The sequence below is a fragment of the Moschus berezovskii genome, chromosome 20, assembly GCF_049115385.1.
Source record: "Moschus berezovskii isolate FMDL1 chromosome 20, NW_MosBer_1.0, whole genome shotgun sequence".
NCBI classification, from domain to species: Eukaryota; Metazoa; Chordata; class Mammalia; order Artiodactyla; family Moschidae; genus Moschus; species Moschus berezovskii.
In genome coordinates this window covers 35,836,074-35,858,432 of record NC_142479.1, presented here as the reverse complement: position 1 = coordinate 35,858,432, position 22,359 = coordinate 35,836,074, and the positions used below count along the sequence as shown (strand labels likewise).

The following is a 22,359-nucleotide window of genomic DNA, read 5'->3' as shown; positions in this document are numbered from 1 at the left end:
GTCACACCACTAATAAGGGAAAGATTCAGGGGTTCCACATCTGTCTTGACCAAAGCACAAGTTCTTCACCACAAGATACCTAGTCCGCTGCCTTGCTCCCAGGGGCAACCCTCCCCAATTCAGACTATGTGCAGGAATAAAGCTCGGAGGGTGGAGCCAGTTGGTTCTCTAGAGAGTGGGTTTCTCCCTGACTCAGGGAGCCCATCCTGGACCACTCATCTCAGGATGGGGCCCTGGAATCTGCATTTTAACACATTCCCCAGGAGGTGCTGACACACAACTCCTAAGACTGTAAAACTGCCTTAGGCCTGAGATTTCTGGAATCTGCCCTCGAGACTTCCGGAACCTGGCAAGTCTGGTGGGCAGAATATATTTAAAGAAATGTAAAGTCGTCACTTTTAAGCCATCAGAGGCTCACAGCACATCATCTGGTACAAGTTCCAAGGGGGACCTGCTAGAATGAGGACACAAGAGACTTGTACTATTTTGATAGAAACAGACTTCCTAAGTGTGAGAACATTTTTTTTCCTTCCACTCTCCTTCACCTCCAAACACTACCCATTCCATCACCTTCTAAAATATTTGTCGGGGGTGTTCCCCACCTGGACCCATCATGCACGAGCCTTCCTGGCTCTGCAGACGCTCCGTCTGCCCCACTCTCACCCCCCACCCCCGCCCAGGGGCAGAGCCAGTCAAGACACTGGCAGGCAGCAAGGAAAGGGGCAGGACTTGGAAGAAGAGAGACAGAGAGAAAGGGGACCTGGAGAGGAACGCCAGGCTCCTGCCCCCACCCCCACCTCCAGCAGCTTTTTATTTCCCTGCCCTGGATCCCCGGGCCTTACCTTCCCCAGGAAGTGCCTGCGATAGGCCCTGGCTTCACCCTTGCACTCGAGCTTGTAGCCAAACGTGCTGGGACTGAGGCTGTCCTCCTCCTCATCCTCACAGATGCTGCTGCCCAGGGAGGTCGGTGTGCTCACGTTCTCGGGGTCCTCAATCCAGTAGCCCCCAAACTGGGGCAGAACGATCAGGGGGTACGGGCCTCCCTTCTCCACGACCTGGAGGCAGAGGGAGGGTCTGGCACTGCAGCCTGTCCTGGGTCTACAGAAGGAGGGGAGGGGTGCCAGTGGGGTGTCCCTCAACCTTCCAACCGCTCCAAGGAGGGGATTCCATCTTTGAAGCCAAAAGCAGTAACATGAACCCCTCCTCTAAGCCCTACAACACCTCCAGTTTCACTGACCCTGGAGCACCAGAGGTGCAAAGCTTTGGCAGATATCTCCAATTTAAACATGGAAAAGCTGAGGTCACAAAAGGGATAATGGGAAGAGATCTCAGGCCCTCAAGTTCCAGGGCCAGCATTCTCTCCCATGTGGGGCTGGGCAGGGACCATCAACATCATCACCATCAGCTCCCCCAGCTGCACCCCAGAGACAGGACCCAGAGCTGAAGGCAGCCAGGGGGATCCTACCTCATCAATGCTGGGGTACGGAATGTAGTCATCCTGCAAGACAAACCAGACAGTGTCACCATCCATCCCCGCAATACCCATCAGGTTTGATCACTGTTTCCATTCCCCTCTCCCGGATTGGGGAGGTAGTGGGCTGGGGGCCTGGCAGACTGCAGCCTTGGGAGGATCAGCAGGCAGAACACCAGACAGAAAAACAGCCTACAGCAGCTCTGGAACCTGGCTTAAGTTCTTTCCCAGAGTGACAGAACCTGAGTGCAAACCCTGCCAGCTGAAGGCGCAGTATGCAAAGCGCTGAGGCCCACACTTCCGGTGACCCAGTTGCTCACCCTCGGAGGCTGTGATAGGAAGGTAACCTCTGGTCCCATCCAGCCCCCTCCAGGTAAGAGGGCTGACCTCCAAGTGATGAGCTGCACCCCTGGGCCTGCGCAATGGAAGTTGAAGCTGAGAGTTGATGCCTCTGGAACCTGGAGCACAGAGCCTGACACCCCTACACACGGCGTGTTGTCCATTCGCGGGAGCAGGTGCAGAGAAGCCAGGCTGAGCCTCAAGCCTGGTCTCCACCCCAGTCCACCCAGAAGCTGCCCCAAAGGCATCAAGCCAGGGCCCCCCTTGCTGCCCACTATGCCCCAGTCAACATGGTGTGGTCACTTAAGTGGCTCATGGTGAAAATCTGAGGTAGACAGCGTAAGATAGCAGAACCCAGCAAGCCCGCTGTGTCCCCTGCCTCTGTCACCCGCCCAGCCCACCTTGTTCTTCTGGGGTCCCGGCTTCTGCTCTTCAAGCTTGATCCCCTGCAGAAACAAGGAAAAGAGGATCCATGGAAAAGCAAAGGTCACAGAAGATGAGCCAAACAGAGGAGTTTATCAGGAGCAGCTGCCTTAGCTGGCAGTTAGTGACAGCAGCAGCAGCAGCAGCAGCTGGTGTGGCCCTTACACACTCAGGCCTCACAGAAGCCTCGGGCAAGGCAACAGGTTAAGAGCATGAGCTCAAGCCAGATCACAGTGGTTCCAAGCCAGATCACAAGGGTTCAAATCCCAACACTGCCACTTACGACCTGATGACCTTGGGCAAGTTACAAAACCTCTGTGTAGCTCAGTGTTCCTATTTATAAAATGGGAATGAAAACGGCACCTACTCTGGAGGTGAAGATGCAATGTTGAGAATGCGTTGAGCCCTTGGAAGAGTGGTCAGAATATGGTAAAAGCTATAGGTAAGCAGCTTTTCCATGCTGGTGTTTGGTTTTTTTTTTTTGGCTGCGCTGGGTCTTCATTGCTTTGCACAGGCTTTCTCCCTAGTTGCAGCAAGCAGGGGTCACTTACACGGGCTTAGTTGCCCCATGGCACATGGGATCTTCCCGGACCAGGGATTGAACCCATGTCCCCTGCATTGCAAGGCAGGTTCTTATCCACTGTACCACCAGGCAAGACCCATTCCAGCACTTACACATCTCCACCAGGCTTTCTCAAAGCCAACAGGTGAGGGATGAGGGATGGGAACCTGCATCTTGGGGTGTGGTACCCGCAGGCTGGACCTCATGCCACACCAGCTCCACCCCTCCCTCGTGGGAGGGCCCACGGCTGACAGGCAGGTGGCCTGGTCCTCATTCTGCTGTGGTCTTATTGTCAGTGACCCCTGATGACATTGAGCCTCTTGCAGCTTCCACAGCTTCAACTGCAAAATGACAATTCCAACACCCACCCATCCATCTCACAGAGGTGTCATCGCAAGGGTCAGGCACCTTCACCGAGCCTGGATTAAAGGGCATCATCGGCAGGTGTCTGGAAGACGCTCTTCTGGGGAGCAGGGCCTGGTCCAGTGGTGCCACGTTCTGACTTAAGTGGGGTTTGAGGGGGTGGGGTACATGGTGTTCTTAAAACTGTTTGAATAAATTCCGACAAGGGTGTGAGATGCTGGGGCACAGTGGGACACGCGGGTCCCTCTGGAGAGAAGAGTGTCCTGCAGAAGCCCCTGCCCGACCATAATAATACAGAGCAGGAACCTGACCTTGCACAGTGCTCCCTCCTTCAGTCTCCTCTGGAAACCCTCAGCGCCTATTTACCAACACGGAAACGGGGCCCTGGGCGGAGGTTCCTGGAGCGAGTGCGTGTCACCTGGAGGTGAAGCTGGGCTGTGTATCTACAGTGCACAGTCCTATCCCGCAGCCCTCAGAGCCCAGGACTCCTGCCCACGCACTGGGTGGATTTAGACTCGGGCTTCTCTGGACTTGGTGGGACTGAATCACCTGCAGCGTTGTCCAGGAGGGCGTGGGGAGGGCCCCTCCCACTCAACAGGCCCTCCTTTCCCCACATGGGGAGAAAACCACCTGAGTGGACAGCAGTCCCTGACCAGGGAAGCAAACTGGGAGGATGAAGAGAGGGGTGCTGTCAGGAGTTGGTCTGTTTGTCCTTCGTTAGTCATCCCTACCTGGAAACAGCCCCGGGCAGGTGAGCAAACCTCCTCCCGTGCCCTCCCCCATGACAGAGCCGCCGCCCAGCACTGGGCCCTCTCCATGCGTCAGCCTTTGCTGTTGTTGTTGTTTGGTCGCTAAGTCGTACCTGACTCCTTGCGACCCCATGGACTGCAGCACACCAGGCTCCCCTGTCCTTCACTATCTCCCGGAGCTTGCTCAAACTCATGTGCATTGAATCGATCATGCCATCCAACCATCTCATCTTCTGTCGCCCCCTTCTCCTCCTGCCTTCAATTTTTCCCAGCATCAGGGTCTTTTCCAGTGAGTTGGCTCTTCACATCAGGTGGCCAAAGTATTGGAACTTCAGCATCAGTCCTTCCAATTAATATTCAGGGTTGATTTCCTTTAGAATTGACTGGTTTGATCTCCTTGCTATAGGTGTCATGATTATGGCCCCCTCCCTTATCCCTGGCCATGTGGACACTGAGGTTCAGAGAGGCAGAATGACTTGACCAAGGGTGTTCATTCAGCTAGAGAGTATCAGATAGAAGTTGAACCCAGGACCGAAGGGATCCAAAGCTTGTGCACTTCTGTTCCTTCAAAGGATTGCGCTTTTCTTCAAATCCCTTGACTTTCGGTCAGGGAGGACAGGAGTCCTGGATCTCAGTCTCAGCTCTTCACAACTCTCAGAGAGCCCTGGATGCTACAATACTAGAGGTTCTGTCTCTACGCCCACACTCAAAGACAGACTCCGGCCACACTTCACACCAGCCACTTCCCCACGTGACTTTCAGACACACGGAAGAGCTGGAAGCTGTGGCCCCTCGGAGGTTGGGGCCCAGTGGGCACTTGGCAGAGGCCCAAGCATTGGGAAGTCTGGTCTCAGCCCCAGGTAGTCTCAACTGAGATGAAATTGACCAACCCCCACAGGGGTCAGCCACCTGCCATGGAGAAAGAAAGGAAGCATAAAAACCAGACCCCTGGGAATTCTCTGGTGGTACGGTGGTTAAGACTCCAAAGCTTCACTGCAGAGGGCGTGGTTGCATCTCTGGTCAGAGAACTAAGATCCTTGCAAGCCTCGTAGTATGGCCAGAAAAAAATAAAACAGACCCCCTGCCCTTGACAGGCTCCCAATCTAGCTGAGAAGACAACTCAGCAGCCTTGAAACAAAAGAATGATGAGGTCTGCTGAATAGGGCTGGATTCTGTGATCAGAAAAGCCCTTTGTGGGGAAGGCAGGGCTAGGGGGAGGGAAGTGGGTAAAGGGTGAGGGGTGAGTGGATTGCAGGAGCAACCAGAGAAGGCAGGGCAAGCTGCAAATTCCCCACCAGCTTGGCAGAGTGTAGAGCGGGACTCCAGGGATTGAGGTGGAAATCCCAGCTTTACTTAATTACATGCTGCCTCCCACCACTCACTGTCAAGGCCAAGGCCCTCCCTGTTTCTAAAACTTGACTGTAAGTTCCCTAAATACATATAAATTAGCTTGTAGTCGACACACTGCTGGGCGCAGAAGGGGATTTTAATAACTTGATTGTGATAATAACACAACCACTAATAATAGTTTTCCCTTAAACCATCCCTACCTCTCCCCACCCTTAGGGCGGCGACCTGGCTTTCCCATGAGGACAGTGCTTGAATGCTTGCTGGTGGCAATCACCCTCTCAGCAGCTCCACCTGCATCTCAGGCTAACTGTGGGCACTTCATTTGCCTCCCTCCTAGAGCTTCCAAACCATCACTACAGAACCTTCCTGGAGCCTAGAGCGTCTACTTAGCCACCATAACATAGTGGCTAAGCCTTCTGGCTCCAAAGCTACAATAATAACTTACCAGCCCTTGAGTGCTTTATTTAATAGCTCGGTGCCTTGGTTTTCTCATCTGTGAAATGGGGATAACAATATACCTACTTCCTGTGGGACTTCTCAGGAAGAAATGAGGTGACACCTATCAATCTCTGAGCCCAGAGAAGTGCCTGGAATGTGTGGGCTATCGTCAGCATCTTCTTCCCATCTGTAACTGTTATTTCTCATTTCATCCGGACAACCATGTAAGTGGGTATGTGCATTCTCATTTATAGAAGCTGTGCTATTGTGATTTATGAGAAATATTAATATATATTTGGTACAGCAGCCAGGTCCCAGGGGCTCCCACTGGCCAAATCTAAGACAACTTAAGCATTAAAATAAAGATTTTATTATACAGACTATAAACTATAGTATAATCAGAATCCATGAGTTCATACCAATGAGTGAATGGATGGATGGATGGATGGATAGATGGACAAATGAACGGAGAAAAGGGAAAGCTCTTTCTGATTGTAGAAAGCCAACCACAAACGTAGGAAAAACCCTAAAACCCTTGGCATTTCCTAGGTGCTAAGAGCAATGGAGCATCTCTTTTTATAGCATTTGAACCTTTGTCCTTCATTCCTGAAACAGCTCCAGAGCCAGAAAGGTGAAAGGGGTGTCTTGTTATTCATAAGCTTATGTTAATGAGGTAACTTCTGGGAAGCCCCTAAGGATGGGAGCTTGTTGCTAGGGGAACCAACCCTGAATAGAGGGTTGGAACTTTCAGCCCCACCCCCAACCTGCAGTGACAGAGGAGAGGCTGTAGATTCAATCAATCACCTATAGCCAATAATTTAATCAATCATCCTGTGTAAAGAAGCCTCCACAAAAACCCACAAGAACAGGGCTTGGGGGATTTCCTAGCTGGTGAACACACGCTGTTCCTGAAGAAGGCATGGGAGCTTGCATCCCTTCCCACATACCTTGCCCGGGACCATTCTTCCATCTGGCTGTTCCTGAGTTATCTCTTTTTATAATAAGCTGTTAACCTAGTAGGTCAGTGGGTTTCCTGAGTCCTTTGAGTCACTCTTGTGAGTTAATGGAACCAAGGAGCGATCATGGGAACCTCTGATTTATAGCCAGTGAGTCAAAACACAGGTGATAATCTGGATTTGGGACTGGGGTTGAAGTCAGAGGAGGGTGGTCTTGTGGGACTGAGCCCTTCACTTGTGAGATCTCCAGGGAGACTGTGTCAGAACTGCGTGAAATTGTAGGGCACCCAGCTGGTGTCGCTGAATTGTCTAGTGTGGGAAAACAGCCACGCATTTGGCATCGGGGGGGGAGGCGAGAATAGTGCTGTGAGTAGACAGAAAACAGGAACCAAAGGCTCAAAAAAGGGTAGAAACTGGTGCTAGCGAGTGTTAGAAGCAGGATTTGAACTCAGGTCTGTCTCCTACTTGGCTGTTCTGCCTCCCAGACATGAGATGACTCCTCTAAGGGGCTTTCTTTCTGACCCATTCCAGGAACGACGGACCCTCTCAAACCCTCCCCACATCTGTCTGCCCTGCTGGCAGTTTCCGTTTATCTTCTCTCCATCCTTCAGGCAGGAGCCATTCCAGAATCCTGAGTGCTGTTCACGTGGAAATGGCCTCAGGTGGCCCAGGCCATCAGAACTGTGAGTGCTCTCTTCTCTGCCCTCCCTCCAAGGACCTAAGTTTTGCCCGTGGGTTTCTCCTGGTGTTGTGTCCTGAGGTCACTGCGGCACTCCCACCCGGGACTTGCCCCGCCCCGCCCCGCCCCCACATTGAGGATGCTCACCTGCATTTTCTCCAGCATCTCGAAGAACTCCGCTGACTGAAAGACACAAACAGAGCAGAGACACAAAGGCAGGGCGTCAGCCAGGAGGCGGACAGAAATCGTCTCCCTGCCGACTGTCTGCAAGCTCAACTCCGGCTTCCCCAGGGACGAAAGTCATTTGGATCAAGAGAGAAGATAATTCGATTTCGCCTTTGCAGGGCTGGAAGGGCCAGAACACCCCACACAACAAGAGGAGGGACAAAGCACGCCCAGGCTGGCACATGGCCCTGGAGAGAACAGTTACTCAGTCTCTGTCAAGAGGGAGGGGCCCCTGGGAAAAGCCGAGGTTTCCCCAATGCCTGGAGATTCACCCTCCAGCAGCATTCGTGTTTGGGATGCTTTCAACCCAACAACGGGGCCAAGATGTCCCACACAAATAGATTTCCAAGTTTTGTGGCAATGCACAGCCCCTTCTGTCTCCTCACAAAAGTCTCACTTAGAATTCCAGCATACAAAACCAGTTAAAGCATGCTGCTCTGGCCAAGACAGCTGTGGACGCTTGAGCCCCTGGTGGGTCACCTCTGCCTGTCCCTGTCCGCTGTCCTCAAAGGACATTCTGGGAACCCGATAACTTGAGAGCAAAGCCTGAAAACTGCAGCCTCCAGGAGCCTGGACGGGTTATTTTTAAAATCATAAACTATGTAAGTCCAAAATTTTAACCTACTTTGCTGTCAACTTTGTAAGCTCCAGATAAGACCAAAAAGAGAAAAAGAAGGTGAAATGGAAGGGTGAAGAGCTGAAAGCTGTACCCTAACAAAACAGGCAGAGGTTGCACCAGAAGTGTCCCTACTACCCATTCTGTGAAAAGAGCTCTACTTTCTTCTGGGCATTGGCAAGCCCTGAGTTAATCAGTGCTCAGAATGGACAGTCCCCAGATGAATAGGGGACAAAAGAAAGCAGTGAAAAGGAAACATGTCCTTGTCGCCTCTCCACATAGAGGTAGAGCATCCATCCTGCCTTCCTCTGTAGGCATCCACAGGCCAGAACTGCCTGATGCCCCCGTCAGCCTCCACATTCTCAGAAGAGAACCACCATGGAAAGGACCCTTGTGGAGTCACCGGCAGAAACCTGGCCCTGCTGCAGACTCCACGTGACCTCTCCCAAGCTAAAACTGGCCCATCAGAGGCAAAGAGTCTCCAACCTCTGCAAGCTCAGGTTCCAAGATCTGGAAACCCCACATGTGAATGTTCAGGGTTGAGGACAAGCTTGGGGCACCCACATCAAGCACCTTTGACCAGAAGCAGCCATTAAACATCCAGCTCTCAAATCTATCCTTCCCATTTGCTCTGTGGATTCTTACCAACTCCAATCTCCAGGATACCAAGAATAATAAAGATAAAGAACTTACAGAGGGACTTCCCTGGTGGTCAAGGGGTTAAGAATCCGCCTCCCGATGCAGGCAATGCAGGTTGGCTCCCTGGCTGGTGAACTAAGATCCCAAAAGCTGCAAAGCAACTAAGCCCATGCACCGCAATTATTGAGCCCGCACGACTAGAGAGACACCCTCAAGCCTCAACAGAAGACCCGCATGACACACCTAAGACCTGACACAGCCAAATAAACAGATAACTTTTGAAAAAAGAATTTATACAAATTAGTAAGGATAGAAAGATGAGAAGAAAGAGGACAAGAAGATAGAAACAATCAACATTTTAAATACACAGACCTCTGACCCAACAATTCCTCTTTTAGAACATATACTATAAACACACTGACACATGAACACAAAGACAGACACAATAAAATGGTCATTGCAGCATTGTCTGGAACAGCAAAAAAAAAAAAGTGGAAACAACTTAAACATCGATCTACAGGAAACTGGTTAGAATAAGCTGCTGCTACTGCTAAGTCACTTCAGTCGTGTCCGACTCTGTGCGACCCCAGAGAGGGCAGCCCAGCAGGCTCCCCCGTCCCTGGGATTCTCCAGGCAAGAACACTGGAGTGGGTTGCCATTTCCTTCTCCAATGCATGAAAGTAAAGTCGCTCAATCATGTCTGACTCCTAGTGATCCCATGGACTGCAGCCTACCAGGCTCTTCCGTCCATGGGATTTTCCAGGCAAGCGTACTGGAGTGGGTTGCCATTTCCTTCTCCATAGAATAAGCTACACAGAATAAAATACAAATACTATGGGAAGCTGTGTGTCAATAATTTAGACAACTTAGATGAAATGGGGACTTCCATGGTGGCTCAGACAGTAAAGAATCTGCCTGCAATGCAGGGGACCCAGGTTCAATCCCTGGGTTGAGAAGATCTTCTGGAGAAGGGAATGGCAACCCATTTAAGTATTCTTGCCTGGAGAATTCATGGACAGAGAAGCCTGGTGGGTTACAGTCCATGGGGTCACAAAGAGTGGAACACAACTAAGCAACTAATACATACACAGATGAAATGGACAATTTCCAGCAATCACAGACTACCAAAACTGACTCAGGAAGAAACAGAAGATCTAAAAAGACCTATAATAAATAATAGAGGTTGGATTAGTAATCAAAAAACTACCCACAAAGAAAAGCGCAGGTCCAGATGGCTTTAGTTGTAAATTCTACCCCTTAAAGAAAAAGTAATACTAATTCCTCCCAAACTCTTCCAGGAATAGAAGAGGGAACACTTCCCAACTTATTTCATGAGGCTAGTACTACGCTGACACCAAAATTAACATCACAGGAAAAGAAAACTACAGACCAATACAGCTTTATGAAAATAAATGCAAAAATTCTCAACAAAATTCTAGCAAACTGAATCCAGCAACATAAAAAGAACTACCCTTTCAGTAATTCCACTCCTAAGTATGTATCCCCAAGAGAAGTGAAACATACGTCCACTCAAAAACTTGTACACACATGTTCACAGAAGCAGTGTTCGTGATACCCCCAAAAGTGGAAACAACCCACGTGCCCATCAGTGTTTGAATAAACAGATTATAGTATATCCATACACTAGAATAGTATTCAACCATTGAAAAAAAAGAACGACGTACTGGCACATGCTACAACATGGATAAACCCTGAAAACACTATGCTAAGTGAATGGACACAGACATAAAAGGCTGCATATTATGTGACTCCATTAAGATAAAATGCCCAGAATAGGCAAATCTATAGAGACAGAAAGTAAATGTGTGGTTGCTTAGGTCTCAGAGAAATGGGGAATTTGGAAGCTAAAGGATATAAGGTTTCTATTTGAGCTGATGAAAAATGTTCTAAAATTGATTGTGGTAATGGTTACACAATTCTGTAAATATACTGAAAACCATTAAACTGTACACTTTAAATAAAACGGCTCAATTTTTCAGAAAGAAGTCTGAGGACTTCCCTGGTGGTCCAGTGGTTAAGAATTTGCTTTCCAATGCAAGGGACTCAGGTTCGATTCCTGCTTGGGGAACTAAGATCCTGCACTCCACAACCACAGAGCCCATGCCTCAATTGGAGAGAAGCCCGCCTGCCACAGCGAAAGATCCTGAATGCTGCAACTAAGACTGGATGCAGCCAAAATAAATATGTTTTGAAAAGAAAGCAATAGTTCCATATTGTCGACGTAAGATGCTCTCCCAGATCTATTAAATACAGGGGGGCGGGGGTGCAATTCAGAACATCACGGAGAATGTGACCCCATTTTAGTAAAAACAAAACCTAAAATCATAGGTATGTATATAAATGCATAGAAAGTAATACAGAAGAATATACCTCACACTGCCAAAAAGTTACTATAACAAGAAGAGGGAGAGAGTAGGGAAGGGAGTTCTGCTGTATATATGGGATGGCTCATAAGCACGTAGACCTACATTACTTGCATAGTCCAATTTCAAAGAAATAAGTTTTGTAAAGGAAACAAAAATATGCAAATGACTCAATTTGCTCAAGGAGAAATATAAAATGACCAATGAAACATGCCCAGCCTCCCTAGTTATTAAAGTAATTGTGATAATAAGAAGACAACATCTTTCACCTATCAGATTGGCCAAGATTAAAAAGAAAATTCAGTGCTGGCAAGGACTATAGTGTGTGCCTGGTACTTTCTGAAGGGCAATTTGGTACAATGTGTCCAAAGCCTGAAAAATGTGCAGGTATTTTGGTCCATAAACCTACCGTAAGGAATTTACGCTAAAGCAATATTTGGGCAACTACACAAAAATACTGTATACAAGGATATTTGTAGAAGCATTGTTTATGGGTTAAAAAAAGTAGAAATAGTTGAAGTACATATCAATAAGGGAAAAATAAATAATACACAGAAGTATGCCCATACAATAAAATAACTCTAAAAGGAGATCTGTATTGGTTATGTTGGTATGAAGATTCATGTCACATCACTCAGTGAGAAAAGTCAGGATCAGAACAACATGGTCCCTTTTTAATTATTTATGTTTGGCCGACTGGGGCTTCACTGCTGAGTGCAGGCTTTCTCTACCTGCAGAGAGTGGGGCCTATTCTCTAGTTGCGGTGCTCGGGCTTCTCACTGCAGTGGATTCTCTGGTTAAGGAGCACAGCCTCAGCAGTTGCAGCTCATAGGCTCTAAAGTGTGGACTCAGCAGTGGTGGCACATGGGCTTAATTGCTCCGAGGTACATGGAATCTTCCCAGACCAAGGATTGAACCCGTGTCCCCTGCATTAGCAGGCAGATTGTTAACCACTGGACCACCCAGGGAAGTCCTGATCCTTTTTTTTTCCCAACATATATATCTTCATGTGGATGTACACATCACTCTTGAAGGATATTTGCCAAGTTGAGTTATGGGTTAAGGATAATTTTTTTCCTTTTTGCTTTTCAGCATTTTTTCAATTTTCTATAACAATTATAAATCATTTCTGTAATTAATCAACTGCAAAGACTTCAACACATAATCAGAGGCTCTAGCATGCCTCTCTTCACTTCCTCTAACTCCTGCTACAGTATGCCCCGTCCGGCATTTTCATAAGATAGCACGACCAGGAACACAAGTTTTACAGCCTTTTGTGCCCACAAAAAGCCCCTGAATTCAGGCCAATTAATTTCCAGGTCTAATCATGACCCTGTGCGTTATAGATAAAGAAACTCTCTTGAATCACCCCCACATCCAACTTACCCATTGGTATCTATATAATCTGGCAACCAAAAAAACCTTAGGTGTGTTCTTACACAATGCTCTTGTGCTAGTTAATCAATTAACCCCACATGATTAAACACTGGTCACTGGAAGTACTGGGAAAGGGCCCCCTCCCAGGTGGCTCAGTGGTAAAGAACCTGCCTGCCATGCAGTATTCTTGCATGGGTCGGGAAGATCCCCTGGAGGAGAAAATGGCAACCCACTCCAGTATTCTTGCCTGGGAAATCCCATGGACAGAGGAACCTAGCAGTCTACACTCCATGGGGTCTCAAAAGAGTCGGATGTGACTTTGCGACTACATAACAACAACAGATCTTAATTATGGGACAAAACTATGCAGGGTGATGCTGCAGGTGACCAGTGGTTCAGAGAAGGCAGGCAGCAGTCCTTGCTGGGAGGTAAGGATATTAGTTCACTACTGCTATGTAACAAATTACTCCCAAAACTTAGTGACTCCCAACAATGTCCATGGGTCAGGAATTCAAACTGCTTCACTGGGCAGTTCTGGCTCAAGGTTTCTCAGGCAGTTGCACTCAGGATGCCAGCAGAGGCAGAAGGCTTGATTGTGGCCAGCGGAGCTGCTTCTAAGATGGTTTAGTCACAAAGCTGTCAGCAGGAGGGCCCAGTTCCCATCACACAGACCTTCTCCTCTGGCTGCTTGAGTGTGCTTACAACATGGCAGCTGACCCTCCTCCACCCCAACCCACCCAGAGCAAGACAGCCAAGAGAGAAAAGAAGCTATAGTGCCTTTACACCTATTCCTTATTCTAGTCCTTATTTTTATCTTATTTTATCCTTATTCTTTATCCTATTCTTATCCTTTATGGGTTTTTTTAATATTTATTTTTTTATTTGGATGCTTTGGGTCTTAGTTGCAGCATGCAGGAACTTCCTTGCAGCATGTGGGATCTTTTTTGAAGCACTTAGACTTCACTCTCGTTGTGGTGCGCAGGCTCCAGAGCACACAGGCTCAGAAGCGACAGCCTGTGGCCTTCGTTGCCCCGTGGCAGGTAGGATCTTAGTTTCCTGACCAGGGATCAAACCCATGTCCCCTGTATTGAAAGGCGGATTCTTAACCAATGAACCACCAGGGAAGTCCCTGTGGTTCTTTAGAAGCAAGTGTCCATGACCAGCCTGTACTCGAAGGGAGAGGAATGAGGTTCCAACTCTACAGGAGAGGAGTGTCAAAGAATTTGAGGTCATGTTTTAAAACAACTGCATCAGGGAAGGATTCTTGTAAGGCTTCTGGTTGTAAATGCAACCAGACCTTAAAAGATAAACAGGAATCACTTGATAGAGAAGGAGTGTGTGTTAGTTGCTCAGTCCTGTCTGACTCTTTGCGACCCCACGGACTGTAGCCCACCAGGCTCCTCTTGTCCATGGGGATTCTCCAGGCAAGAATACTAGAGTGGGTTGCCATTTCCTTCTCTGGCGGGGGAGGGGGGATCTTTCCAACCCAGGGACTGAACCCGGATCTCCTGCATCGCAGGTGGATGCTTTACTATCTGAGCTACTAAGGAAGCCCAATAGAGAGGGTGGGGAAAGCGTTACAGGCAGTGGTAACAGTGAGGGCAAAGGTGAAGGAGCATGGTGTGTACTCAATGAACGGTGAGTGGATCAGCTCGGCTGCCCGAGGCCTCTGGGTCAACATCCTGAAGTTCAGACTGAAAAGGAGGGTGCAGGCCTGAGAGACTCTGAATGCCAGGAATTTGGGATTAATCTGGAAGGTCGTGGAAAGCTACTGAGGTTTGCGTATGGTAGAAAGACTGTCCTCCTTTAATATCTGTGGGGGATTGGTTCCAGCATCCCTGAGATGCTGAAATCCAAGGATGCTCCAGTCCCTTAAAGAAAATGGCACAGGGACTTCCCTGGTGGTCGGCTAGTTAATGCAATGCAATGACATAGCAAGAGACATAGGTTCAATCCCTGGTCCGGGAAGATTCCACGTGTCCCAGGGCAATTAAGCCTGTGTGCCACAACTACTGAGCCCGTACGCCCCATAGCCCATGCTCCAAAAAGATAAAAGAAGCCAGTGCAATGAAAAGCCCATGCACCACAACTGGGGAGTAGCCCCTGCTCACCACATCTAGAGAAAGCCCATGAAACACTGAAGACTTGGTGCAGCCCAAACTAAATAAATGAATAAAGAAAAATTTTTTAAGAAAAGAAAATGACGGAGCACAGCCACCCCCTTTTCCCACAGGTTCCACCAGCTGGGGATCAAAATCAAAATCTTTGGTTGAATCTGTGGATGCAGAACCCATGGATACAGAGGGTCAATTCAACAGGAGGCATAGAATCCAGTGGTCAAATCCAGGTCTGGAGAGTGGCTGACATCCTACTGACTGGTTTGTGTGGCACAAGGCATGTGCTTCAATCTCTCTTACTTCCCTCACCTGAAAGTGGAATCAGCCCCTGCCTTTCAGGGCTCATGTGAAGATGAAGTAAGAATATGAATAAGAAGTACCAGAGCCTGGGCCATGGCTTTTGTTATCGTTCAGTCTCTAAGCCGTGTCTTACTCTTTATGACCCCATGGACTGCAGCACACCAGGCTCCCCTGTCCTTCACTATCTCCTGGAGTTTGCTCACATTCATGTCCACTGAGTTGGTGATGCCATCTAACCATCTCATCCTCTGCCGCCTGCTTCTCCTCCTGCCTTCAATCTTTCCCAGATCAGGGTCTTTTCCAATGAATGAGCTCTTCGTATGAGGTGGCCAAAGTGTTGGAGCTTCAGCTTCAGCATCAGTCCTTCCAATGAATATTCAGGGTTGATTTCCTTCAAGATTGACTGGTTTGGTCACCTTGCTGTCCAAGGGACTTTCAAGAGTCTTCTCCAGCACCACAGTTCGAAAGCACCAATTCTTCGGTGCTCAGCCTTCTTTACAGTCCAACTCTCACATCCATACATGACTACTGGAAAAACAGCAACTTCTATAAGGAATTCTGAGAAACTTCACTCTGGAAATAAACTCTGTCCTGCTGGGAGATGATCTAGTACCTTTAGGTAGTTAGGTTTTCCTTTTATTTTTATGAAAAATTTTATTTATTTAATTTTTGGCCTCGCTGTGCAGCATGCCAGATCTTAGGCCCCAACCAAGGATCAAACCCATGCCCCCTGCAGTGGAAGCAAAGAATCTTAACCACTGGAACACCAAGGAAGTCCCAGCTTCTACTGATTAAGCTTTTCTTGACTTCATCCATCTTCCCAGAGGCAGTGTGTTTCTTACTGTTAAAAACGGGTCTACTTCCTGAACGAAGATGCTCCATGGCCTCAGGGCTGGCACAGGTGGTGAGATGACAGGGCTATGACTCAGCCTCAGTCCTGAGTAACGCACCGGGTGGACAACTGCGGCATGGACAGTGTCCAGGAGCAGAAATCGGCCAGCAGCAACTCGGCCTGGGCTGACCTGGCCCCACTTCATGGTGACTTGTTGAACTTTCCAGTGGGATGGTGCCAGCCTTGGCAAACAGCAAGCCTCCTTTTCCACCCAGAAGCAAGGTGACTCAGGCCAGCCTGGGACAGCAGTTCCAGTCCCACCCTTGTCCACACCCCCTGAAACTGCTTCATGCCGCCAAGGGCGCGCAGCAGGCACACAATAAATGCTCACTGACTCACTGGCATCATCCCACAGGCCCTTCAGGACAGAACGAAGCCCTGCTGGAAACATCCTTCAGAAGGGGACCCCCCTCCATCAGTTAGCAAGAAATGTAGTTCGTCTTCCTCGCCAGTAGCAGTGACCCAGCTGTCTAATTTATTATTAGCAATAGCCATCACCACCCAAATCTGAGCAGAGGCCAGCTTTCCCCTGGACTCCGCTTTAACAGCCAGTCGAGTAGTTTGTGAAATAATCACCGAGAGCCAGCGCCCAGCCAAGGAATCCACAGGCTGGGCCCCAAGGCTCTGTCCAGGTTCCAGCCGTGTCCTCCCACCTCCCTGTATAGAAACTACCCGAACTTCCTTTAGAAGGACAAAGCGAGTCCTTGCGGGCAGAGGGTCAGAGGAGGTCCGAGGTAACAGAGGCAGGAGAGAACAGGAACTGCAAGGCCAGTCTTGAGGAATCTTCCTGGCACCCCTCCTTGTTCACTCTGGTGCCAGCCCCCTGCCCAGGTAGTGAAGAAGCAGAAGCAATGGAAGAAATTCAGTACAGGAGGGCCACCGACCCATCTCAGCACCCTGGGCCCTTCCTGGGGACAGGAGCGGCCTGGCCTACCTCCCTCTGGTCCACAGCAGCTCTACACGTGGATACAGCCTTTCCCGGCAGATGGGCGGCCACCTGTTCTTTCCTTCTTACAGCATCGCAGCTCAGAGGCCCCCACCAGCACATTCCCCCCTCTTTCCTCCTCCTCTCTGAACCTCACTGGAGATGTAACACCCACCGCCATCCATCTGCTGCCCACCGGATCCCTGCTGGGGTCCTGCCCTAGCTCTGGGCTCCTCTGCTCCCCTCTTGCAGGCAGGCTGTGTTTGTGTGTGAGCAGCCTTCCTACACTCTTGCCCAGGAGGTACCACCCACCCACTGCTCACACACAGGACGAGGCTGTGTGAGCGCCTGAGCCTTTCAATGGGGCTCAGAACTGTGCCGACTCACAGGGCTGTGGTCAGATAACGTGAGCCAGTCTGCAGAGCCGGGAACGGCACCCAACGCAGGACTCACTCCATGCACGGCAGCAGCGACTGTCTCCTGATCCAGCCTCAACGCAGGACATGCATGAGGAGGCCAAGTCATGTTAACAGCAGCCAGAAGGGCTGAAACCAAACAAGGATGGAAGACAAGGAATCTTCCAGCCCACAGGGTCCCACGAAAACAGGATGGAGATGAGGTCGGGATGGGGGAGGAAACAGGGGTCTGAGTAGGTTTCTCATCCCACAGGGAAAAAAGACATCACTAAAGAAAAGGATTCCTATAGAATTTCATAGGGATTTTTGGAAACTTGGGGAGCTGGGAGCCCAGAGCACACACCCCGTTGGGAACCAGATCAGATGTGTCCCAGGGCTGCCCAACCACACCACACACTGAGGTATCCTGGCTCAGTTGCTGGCTCAGAGGCCCCTATCTGCAGGACAGCAGGATGAGGGCCAGCTGGACGGCAGCCTGGCTGCTGAAACCTGTAGAGGAAGGCAAAGGATGGCCCACGAGAGCAGAAAGCCCTTGAGGGCAGGGCTCTGATTATTTTGCTCACTGCTATATCCCTGGGTTTACAGCTGCCTGGCACAGAGCAGACACTCAGGAAACATTTCCTGAGTGAATGACTCAAAACCCTGCCCTGCAAGATGAGAATGAAGTGGGCAGGGAAGACTGACTGCGTGACTGGGGCTATCTCCTCGGGATGGCTACAGTCAGGGCAGGACAGGCCAATGCATGTGCTCCTAAGCGCTGTCTCTGCACCCTGGACAGCCACCCTGGACAGCCAACAGGTGTCCCCAGTAAGGTCCGTCCGGACACAGGTCCCATTCCAATCAATCCTCCTGCCCTCCCCTCCCCTGTGCACCCTTCACACTTCTCCTTCCCGCTTTGGTCTCCCTTCCCACCATCTCACACTGAACACAGCTCCTTGGCTGCTGGAGTAATGCAGAGGCACAGCTTCAACTATGTCAAGTTGGGCCAGGAGCCTGGAAGACTCTCTATTACCTATGGCAATGGTGATACAATGGAACCATGTGAAGGACCTATTAAAACCCAGGTTCCTGCCATCACCACCCCCACCACCACCACACTGCCGCCAGGAGAATCAGCATTTCCAACACACTCCCAGGTAATACTGATACTCCTGACCAGAGACCACACTGTGAAAACCACTGACCTATGGAATTATCATATTTAATGCAGTAGTAGTAGTAATGGTTCAGTCGCTCAATCATGTCCAACTCTTTGCGACCCCATGAATCACAGCACGCCAGGCATCCCTGCAGAGGGGGTGTGAAAGGGACCAAACTGACCAGAGCAGAGATAGGACAGGGAGAAGGGTGCGAGGATAGATGGTTTTTATTTTTTATTTATTTATTTTTTTATTTTATTTTTTTTCCAATTTTATTTATTTTTTTCAAGTTGAACAGACTAAATTGCTTTAAACAAACTTACTTATACTCCAGAGACCTTTAAAAACTTAATAGCATTTATACATTGAAGGTATTTGATTTTCTTGTAACTAGCACTTCAAATGCAACAAGCATTTGAAGCAACAAGCATTTGACCCAACAAGTAAAACTTTCTACAGTTCATAACTTTTATAAATAAAATAAATTAAATGTACAGTGAATAAGTTCTCTTAAATATTTCAATATTTCTGCAGGTTTAGTAACATCGTAAAATACATTTCAACTAAAATTCACAAATCTAAAAACCTGTTAGGCATTTTTAGGCGTTTTAAGATGGAAATGAAGACCAATGTTACATCGTAATATGCCGGATGGATGGTTTTTAACAGATAACTTCAAAATTAGGCAGATTCATATTTAAGTCTATGAGAGAGGATTTGAAAATGCAAATGACTACAAGTACCAGGCAAGTAATATTAAAAAATGAAGATACAACAAGAGATTGGATCAGTAATCCAAAACCTCCCAACAGAGAAAAGTCCAGGGTCAGATGGCTTAATGGTAAATTCCAGCAAACATTTAAAGAAGAATTAGCACCAATCCTTCATAAACTCTTCCAGAAAAAGCTAAGAGGAAGGAACACTACTTAACTCATTCTCTAGGCCAGCATTACCAAAACCATACAAAGAAACCACAAGGAAATAAAACTACAGACCAATATCCCTGATGGACACAGATGTAAAAATTCTCAACAAAATACTAGCTCATCAAACCAAACAGCATGTTATACACTGTGTCCAGGTGGGATTTATCTCAGGAATGCAAGGTTGGTTCAACATAAGGAAATCAATCAGTGTAATACATCATGTTAATGGAATTAGGGGGAAAACCATCTCGATGTAGAAACAGCATCTGACAAAATCTAATGCTCTTTCTTGATAAAAAAAAAAAAAAACACTCAGAAGACTAGGAATAGGAAGGAACTTCCTCAACATGATGAGGGCTTTTTTATAAATCCATAGCTAACATCGTGCTCAATGATACTGAAAGCATGCTGCAAGCTTTCCCCCTGAGATCAGGAACAAAGAAGGATGCCCACTTTCTCCACTACTATTCAGTGTACTGAAAGTTCTATCCAGAACAATTAGACAAGAGAAAGAAATGAAAAAGGAAAATTAAAACTATATTTGCAGGTGACATGATCCAATATGGGAAACCCAAAGAATGCACAAAAACACTACTAGAGCTAATAAACGAAATAAGCAAAATTGCAGAGTGCAAGATCAGCACACAAAAGTCATTCGTACTTCTATACACTAGCAATGAACAATCTGAAGAGAAAATTAAGAAAACATTTCCACTTACAAGAGTATCAAAAAAAAAAATGAAATAAAATACCTAGAATAATTTAACCAAGGAGGTAAAGGATTCAAGCACTGAAAACTAAAAGACATTGATGAAAGAAATTAAAGAATACTTAAATAAATGGTATGGCATTCCTTGTTCATGGGTTGGAAGAATCAGTATTGTTAAGATGGCAATAACCACCCAAAGTGATCGACAGATTCAATCCAATCCCTACCAAAATTCGAGTTGGATTTCTTTGCAGAAATTGACAAGCTGTTCCTAAAATTGAAGTGGAAACTCAAGGAACTCAGAATAACCAAAATATTCTTGGAAAAAACTCACAATTCCCAATTTCAAAACTTACTACAAGGCTACTGTGATCAAAACAGTATAGTACTGGCATAAGGATAAACATATAGACCAATGGAATAAAATTTAGAGCCCAGAGATAAATCCATGCATTTGTGGCTAATTGACTCTTGACAAGATCAAGACCAATAGACACAGAAAGAACAGTCCTTTCAACAAATGGTGCTAGAAAAACTAGATACCCACATGCAAAATAAAGTTGGACACCTGTATACCATACCACATCCAGAAAGCAAAAATTTAAATCTAAGAGCTAAAACTGTAAAACTCTTAGAAGAAAACATAGGGTTAAATTTTCATGATCTTAGATTTGGTAATGTATTCTTAGACACAACACCAACAAAAAAGGGAACATAAACTGTTGAACATAAAAATTCAAAACTTCTGTGCTTTAATGGACATTATCAAGAAAGTAAAAAGACAACCAACAGAATGGGAGAAAATGTTTGGAAGGCACACATCTGATAAGAGCCTAGTATCCAGAATACATGGGCTTTCCTGGTAGCGCAGCAGTAAAGAACTGTCCTGCAATGCAGGAGACACAGGAGATGCTGGTTTGATGCCTGGGTCAGGAAGACCCCCTGGAGGAGGGAATGACAACTCAATCCAGTATTCTTGCCTGGAGAATCCCATAGGCAGAGGAGCCTGGTGGCCTACAGTTCACAGGGTTGCAGAGAGTCGAACACGACTGAAACCACTGAGTGGCACATAAGTGTGCACATCCAGAATATATAAAGAATGCTTATAACTTAACAAAAAGACAAACAACCTATTTTAAAATAGGAAAAGGACTTGAAGAGACATTTCTCCAAAGACGATATACAAATGGACAAGAGGAAAATGAAAAAAATATTCCACATCATTAAGTTGTGTGCATGTGTGTGTTAAGTCCCTTCAGTCGAGTTGTGGGGAAATGCAACTCAAAACCACAATGAGATACCATTCTCACACCCACTAGGATGGCTATAGTCAAAAAATAGAAAATAACAGGTGCTGGCGAGCATGTGGAAAAATTGGAACCCTCATACATCGCTGGTGGGAATGTAAAATGGCACAGCTGCTGTGGAAAACAGTTTGGCAGTTCCTCAATAAGTTAAACATAGAGTTGCCATATGACCCAGCAATTCCACTCCTAGGTAGATACCCAAAGAACTGAAAACAAGTACTCACACAAATACTTGCACACGAATGTTGTTCATTCGTACACTGGAGAGATGCACTATTTACACTTGCCAAAAGGCAGAAACAACCCAAACGTCCATCAACAATTGGACAGATTAACAAATCGCGGTGCATCCACACAACAGAATATCATTCAGCCATGAAAAGAAACGAAGTGCTGATACAAGCTCTAAGGTGAATAAGCCTCAGAAAAACATCCCAAGTGAAAGATGCCAGACACAAAGGGTCCCATACTGTATGACTCCATTTCTACAAAATATCCGGAATAGGCAAATCAATCCATAGAGAAAGCAGATGAGTGACTGCCAGGGGCTGGAACTGGGCGGTGGGTAGGTGGAGCAATGGAGAGCAACAGCTAAATGGGATTTTATTTAGAGGTGACAGAAAGAGTGTAGAACTAGACAGAGATGATGGTTGCAAAATACTGTAAATATACTAAACGCCAATGAATCGTTCACTTTAAATGATTAATTTTATGTTGTGTAAATTTTCCCTCAATGAAAATGAGAGTTGGGAGAGTGAAGCAATGGTAATGGAAGAGTGAACGTCCCTTGCAAAAGGGGCAACCACTGCCCCTCTCTGCCAGGCTGCAAGCAGGAACGCCAGCTTAATGTTACCAGAGTTGTCAACATGTCAAGGTAAGCCAGAAGTCCAAATTTGTATGTAAACTCCCAACTTTTAGACATTGATAACCAATTCAAATTTTCTCTCCATGGACCAAACAAAATGTGTCTAAGAGCCAAGTCAGTTCACAAGACACAATTTCCAAGCTCTGCTCTGTATAACAAGGAGCCACTGAACGTTTCTAAGCTGGAAAGTGA

The 22,359-nt window shown here is 47.4% G+C and overlaps 1 protein-coding gene across 11 annotated transcripts in view; it reads right to left on the bottom strand.

The window, feature by feature from the left end:
- The window catches only part of RAP1GAP2 (RAP1 GTPase activating protein 2), a 208,492-nt gene that overhangs the window by 54,887 nt on the left and 131,246 nt on the right, over positions 1 to 22,359 (bottom strand). For 7 of the 11 annotated variants that reach the window (XR_016035486.1, XM_055403701.2, XM_088828783.1 and 4 more), the window contains 4 exons: positions 7,478 to 7,513; positions 2,212 to 2,256; positions 1,466 to 1,498; positions 843 to 1,055 (listed from right to left, as the gene is read on the bottom strand). Coding sequence is in view for 10 of the 11 variants with exons in the window: in XM_055403701.2 (XP_055259676.2) it covers positions 843 to 1,055; positions 1,466 to 1,498; positions 2,212 to 2,256; positions 7,478 to 7,513 (327 nt within the window). In the remaining variant the exon portion in view is untranslated. The remainder of the gene's footprint in view (positions 1 to 842; positions 1,056 to 1,465; positions 1,499 to 2,211; positions 2,257 to 7,477; positions 7,514 to 22,359) is intronic. The other 4 variants (XM_055403718.2, XM_088828781.1, XM_088828786.1 and 1 more) reach the window with 1 other exon arrangement.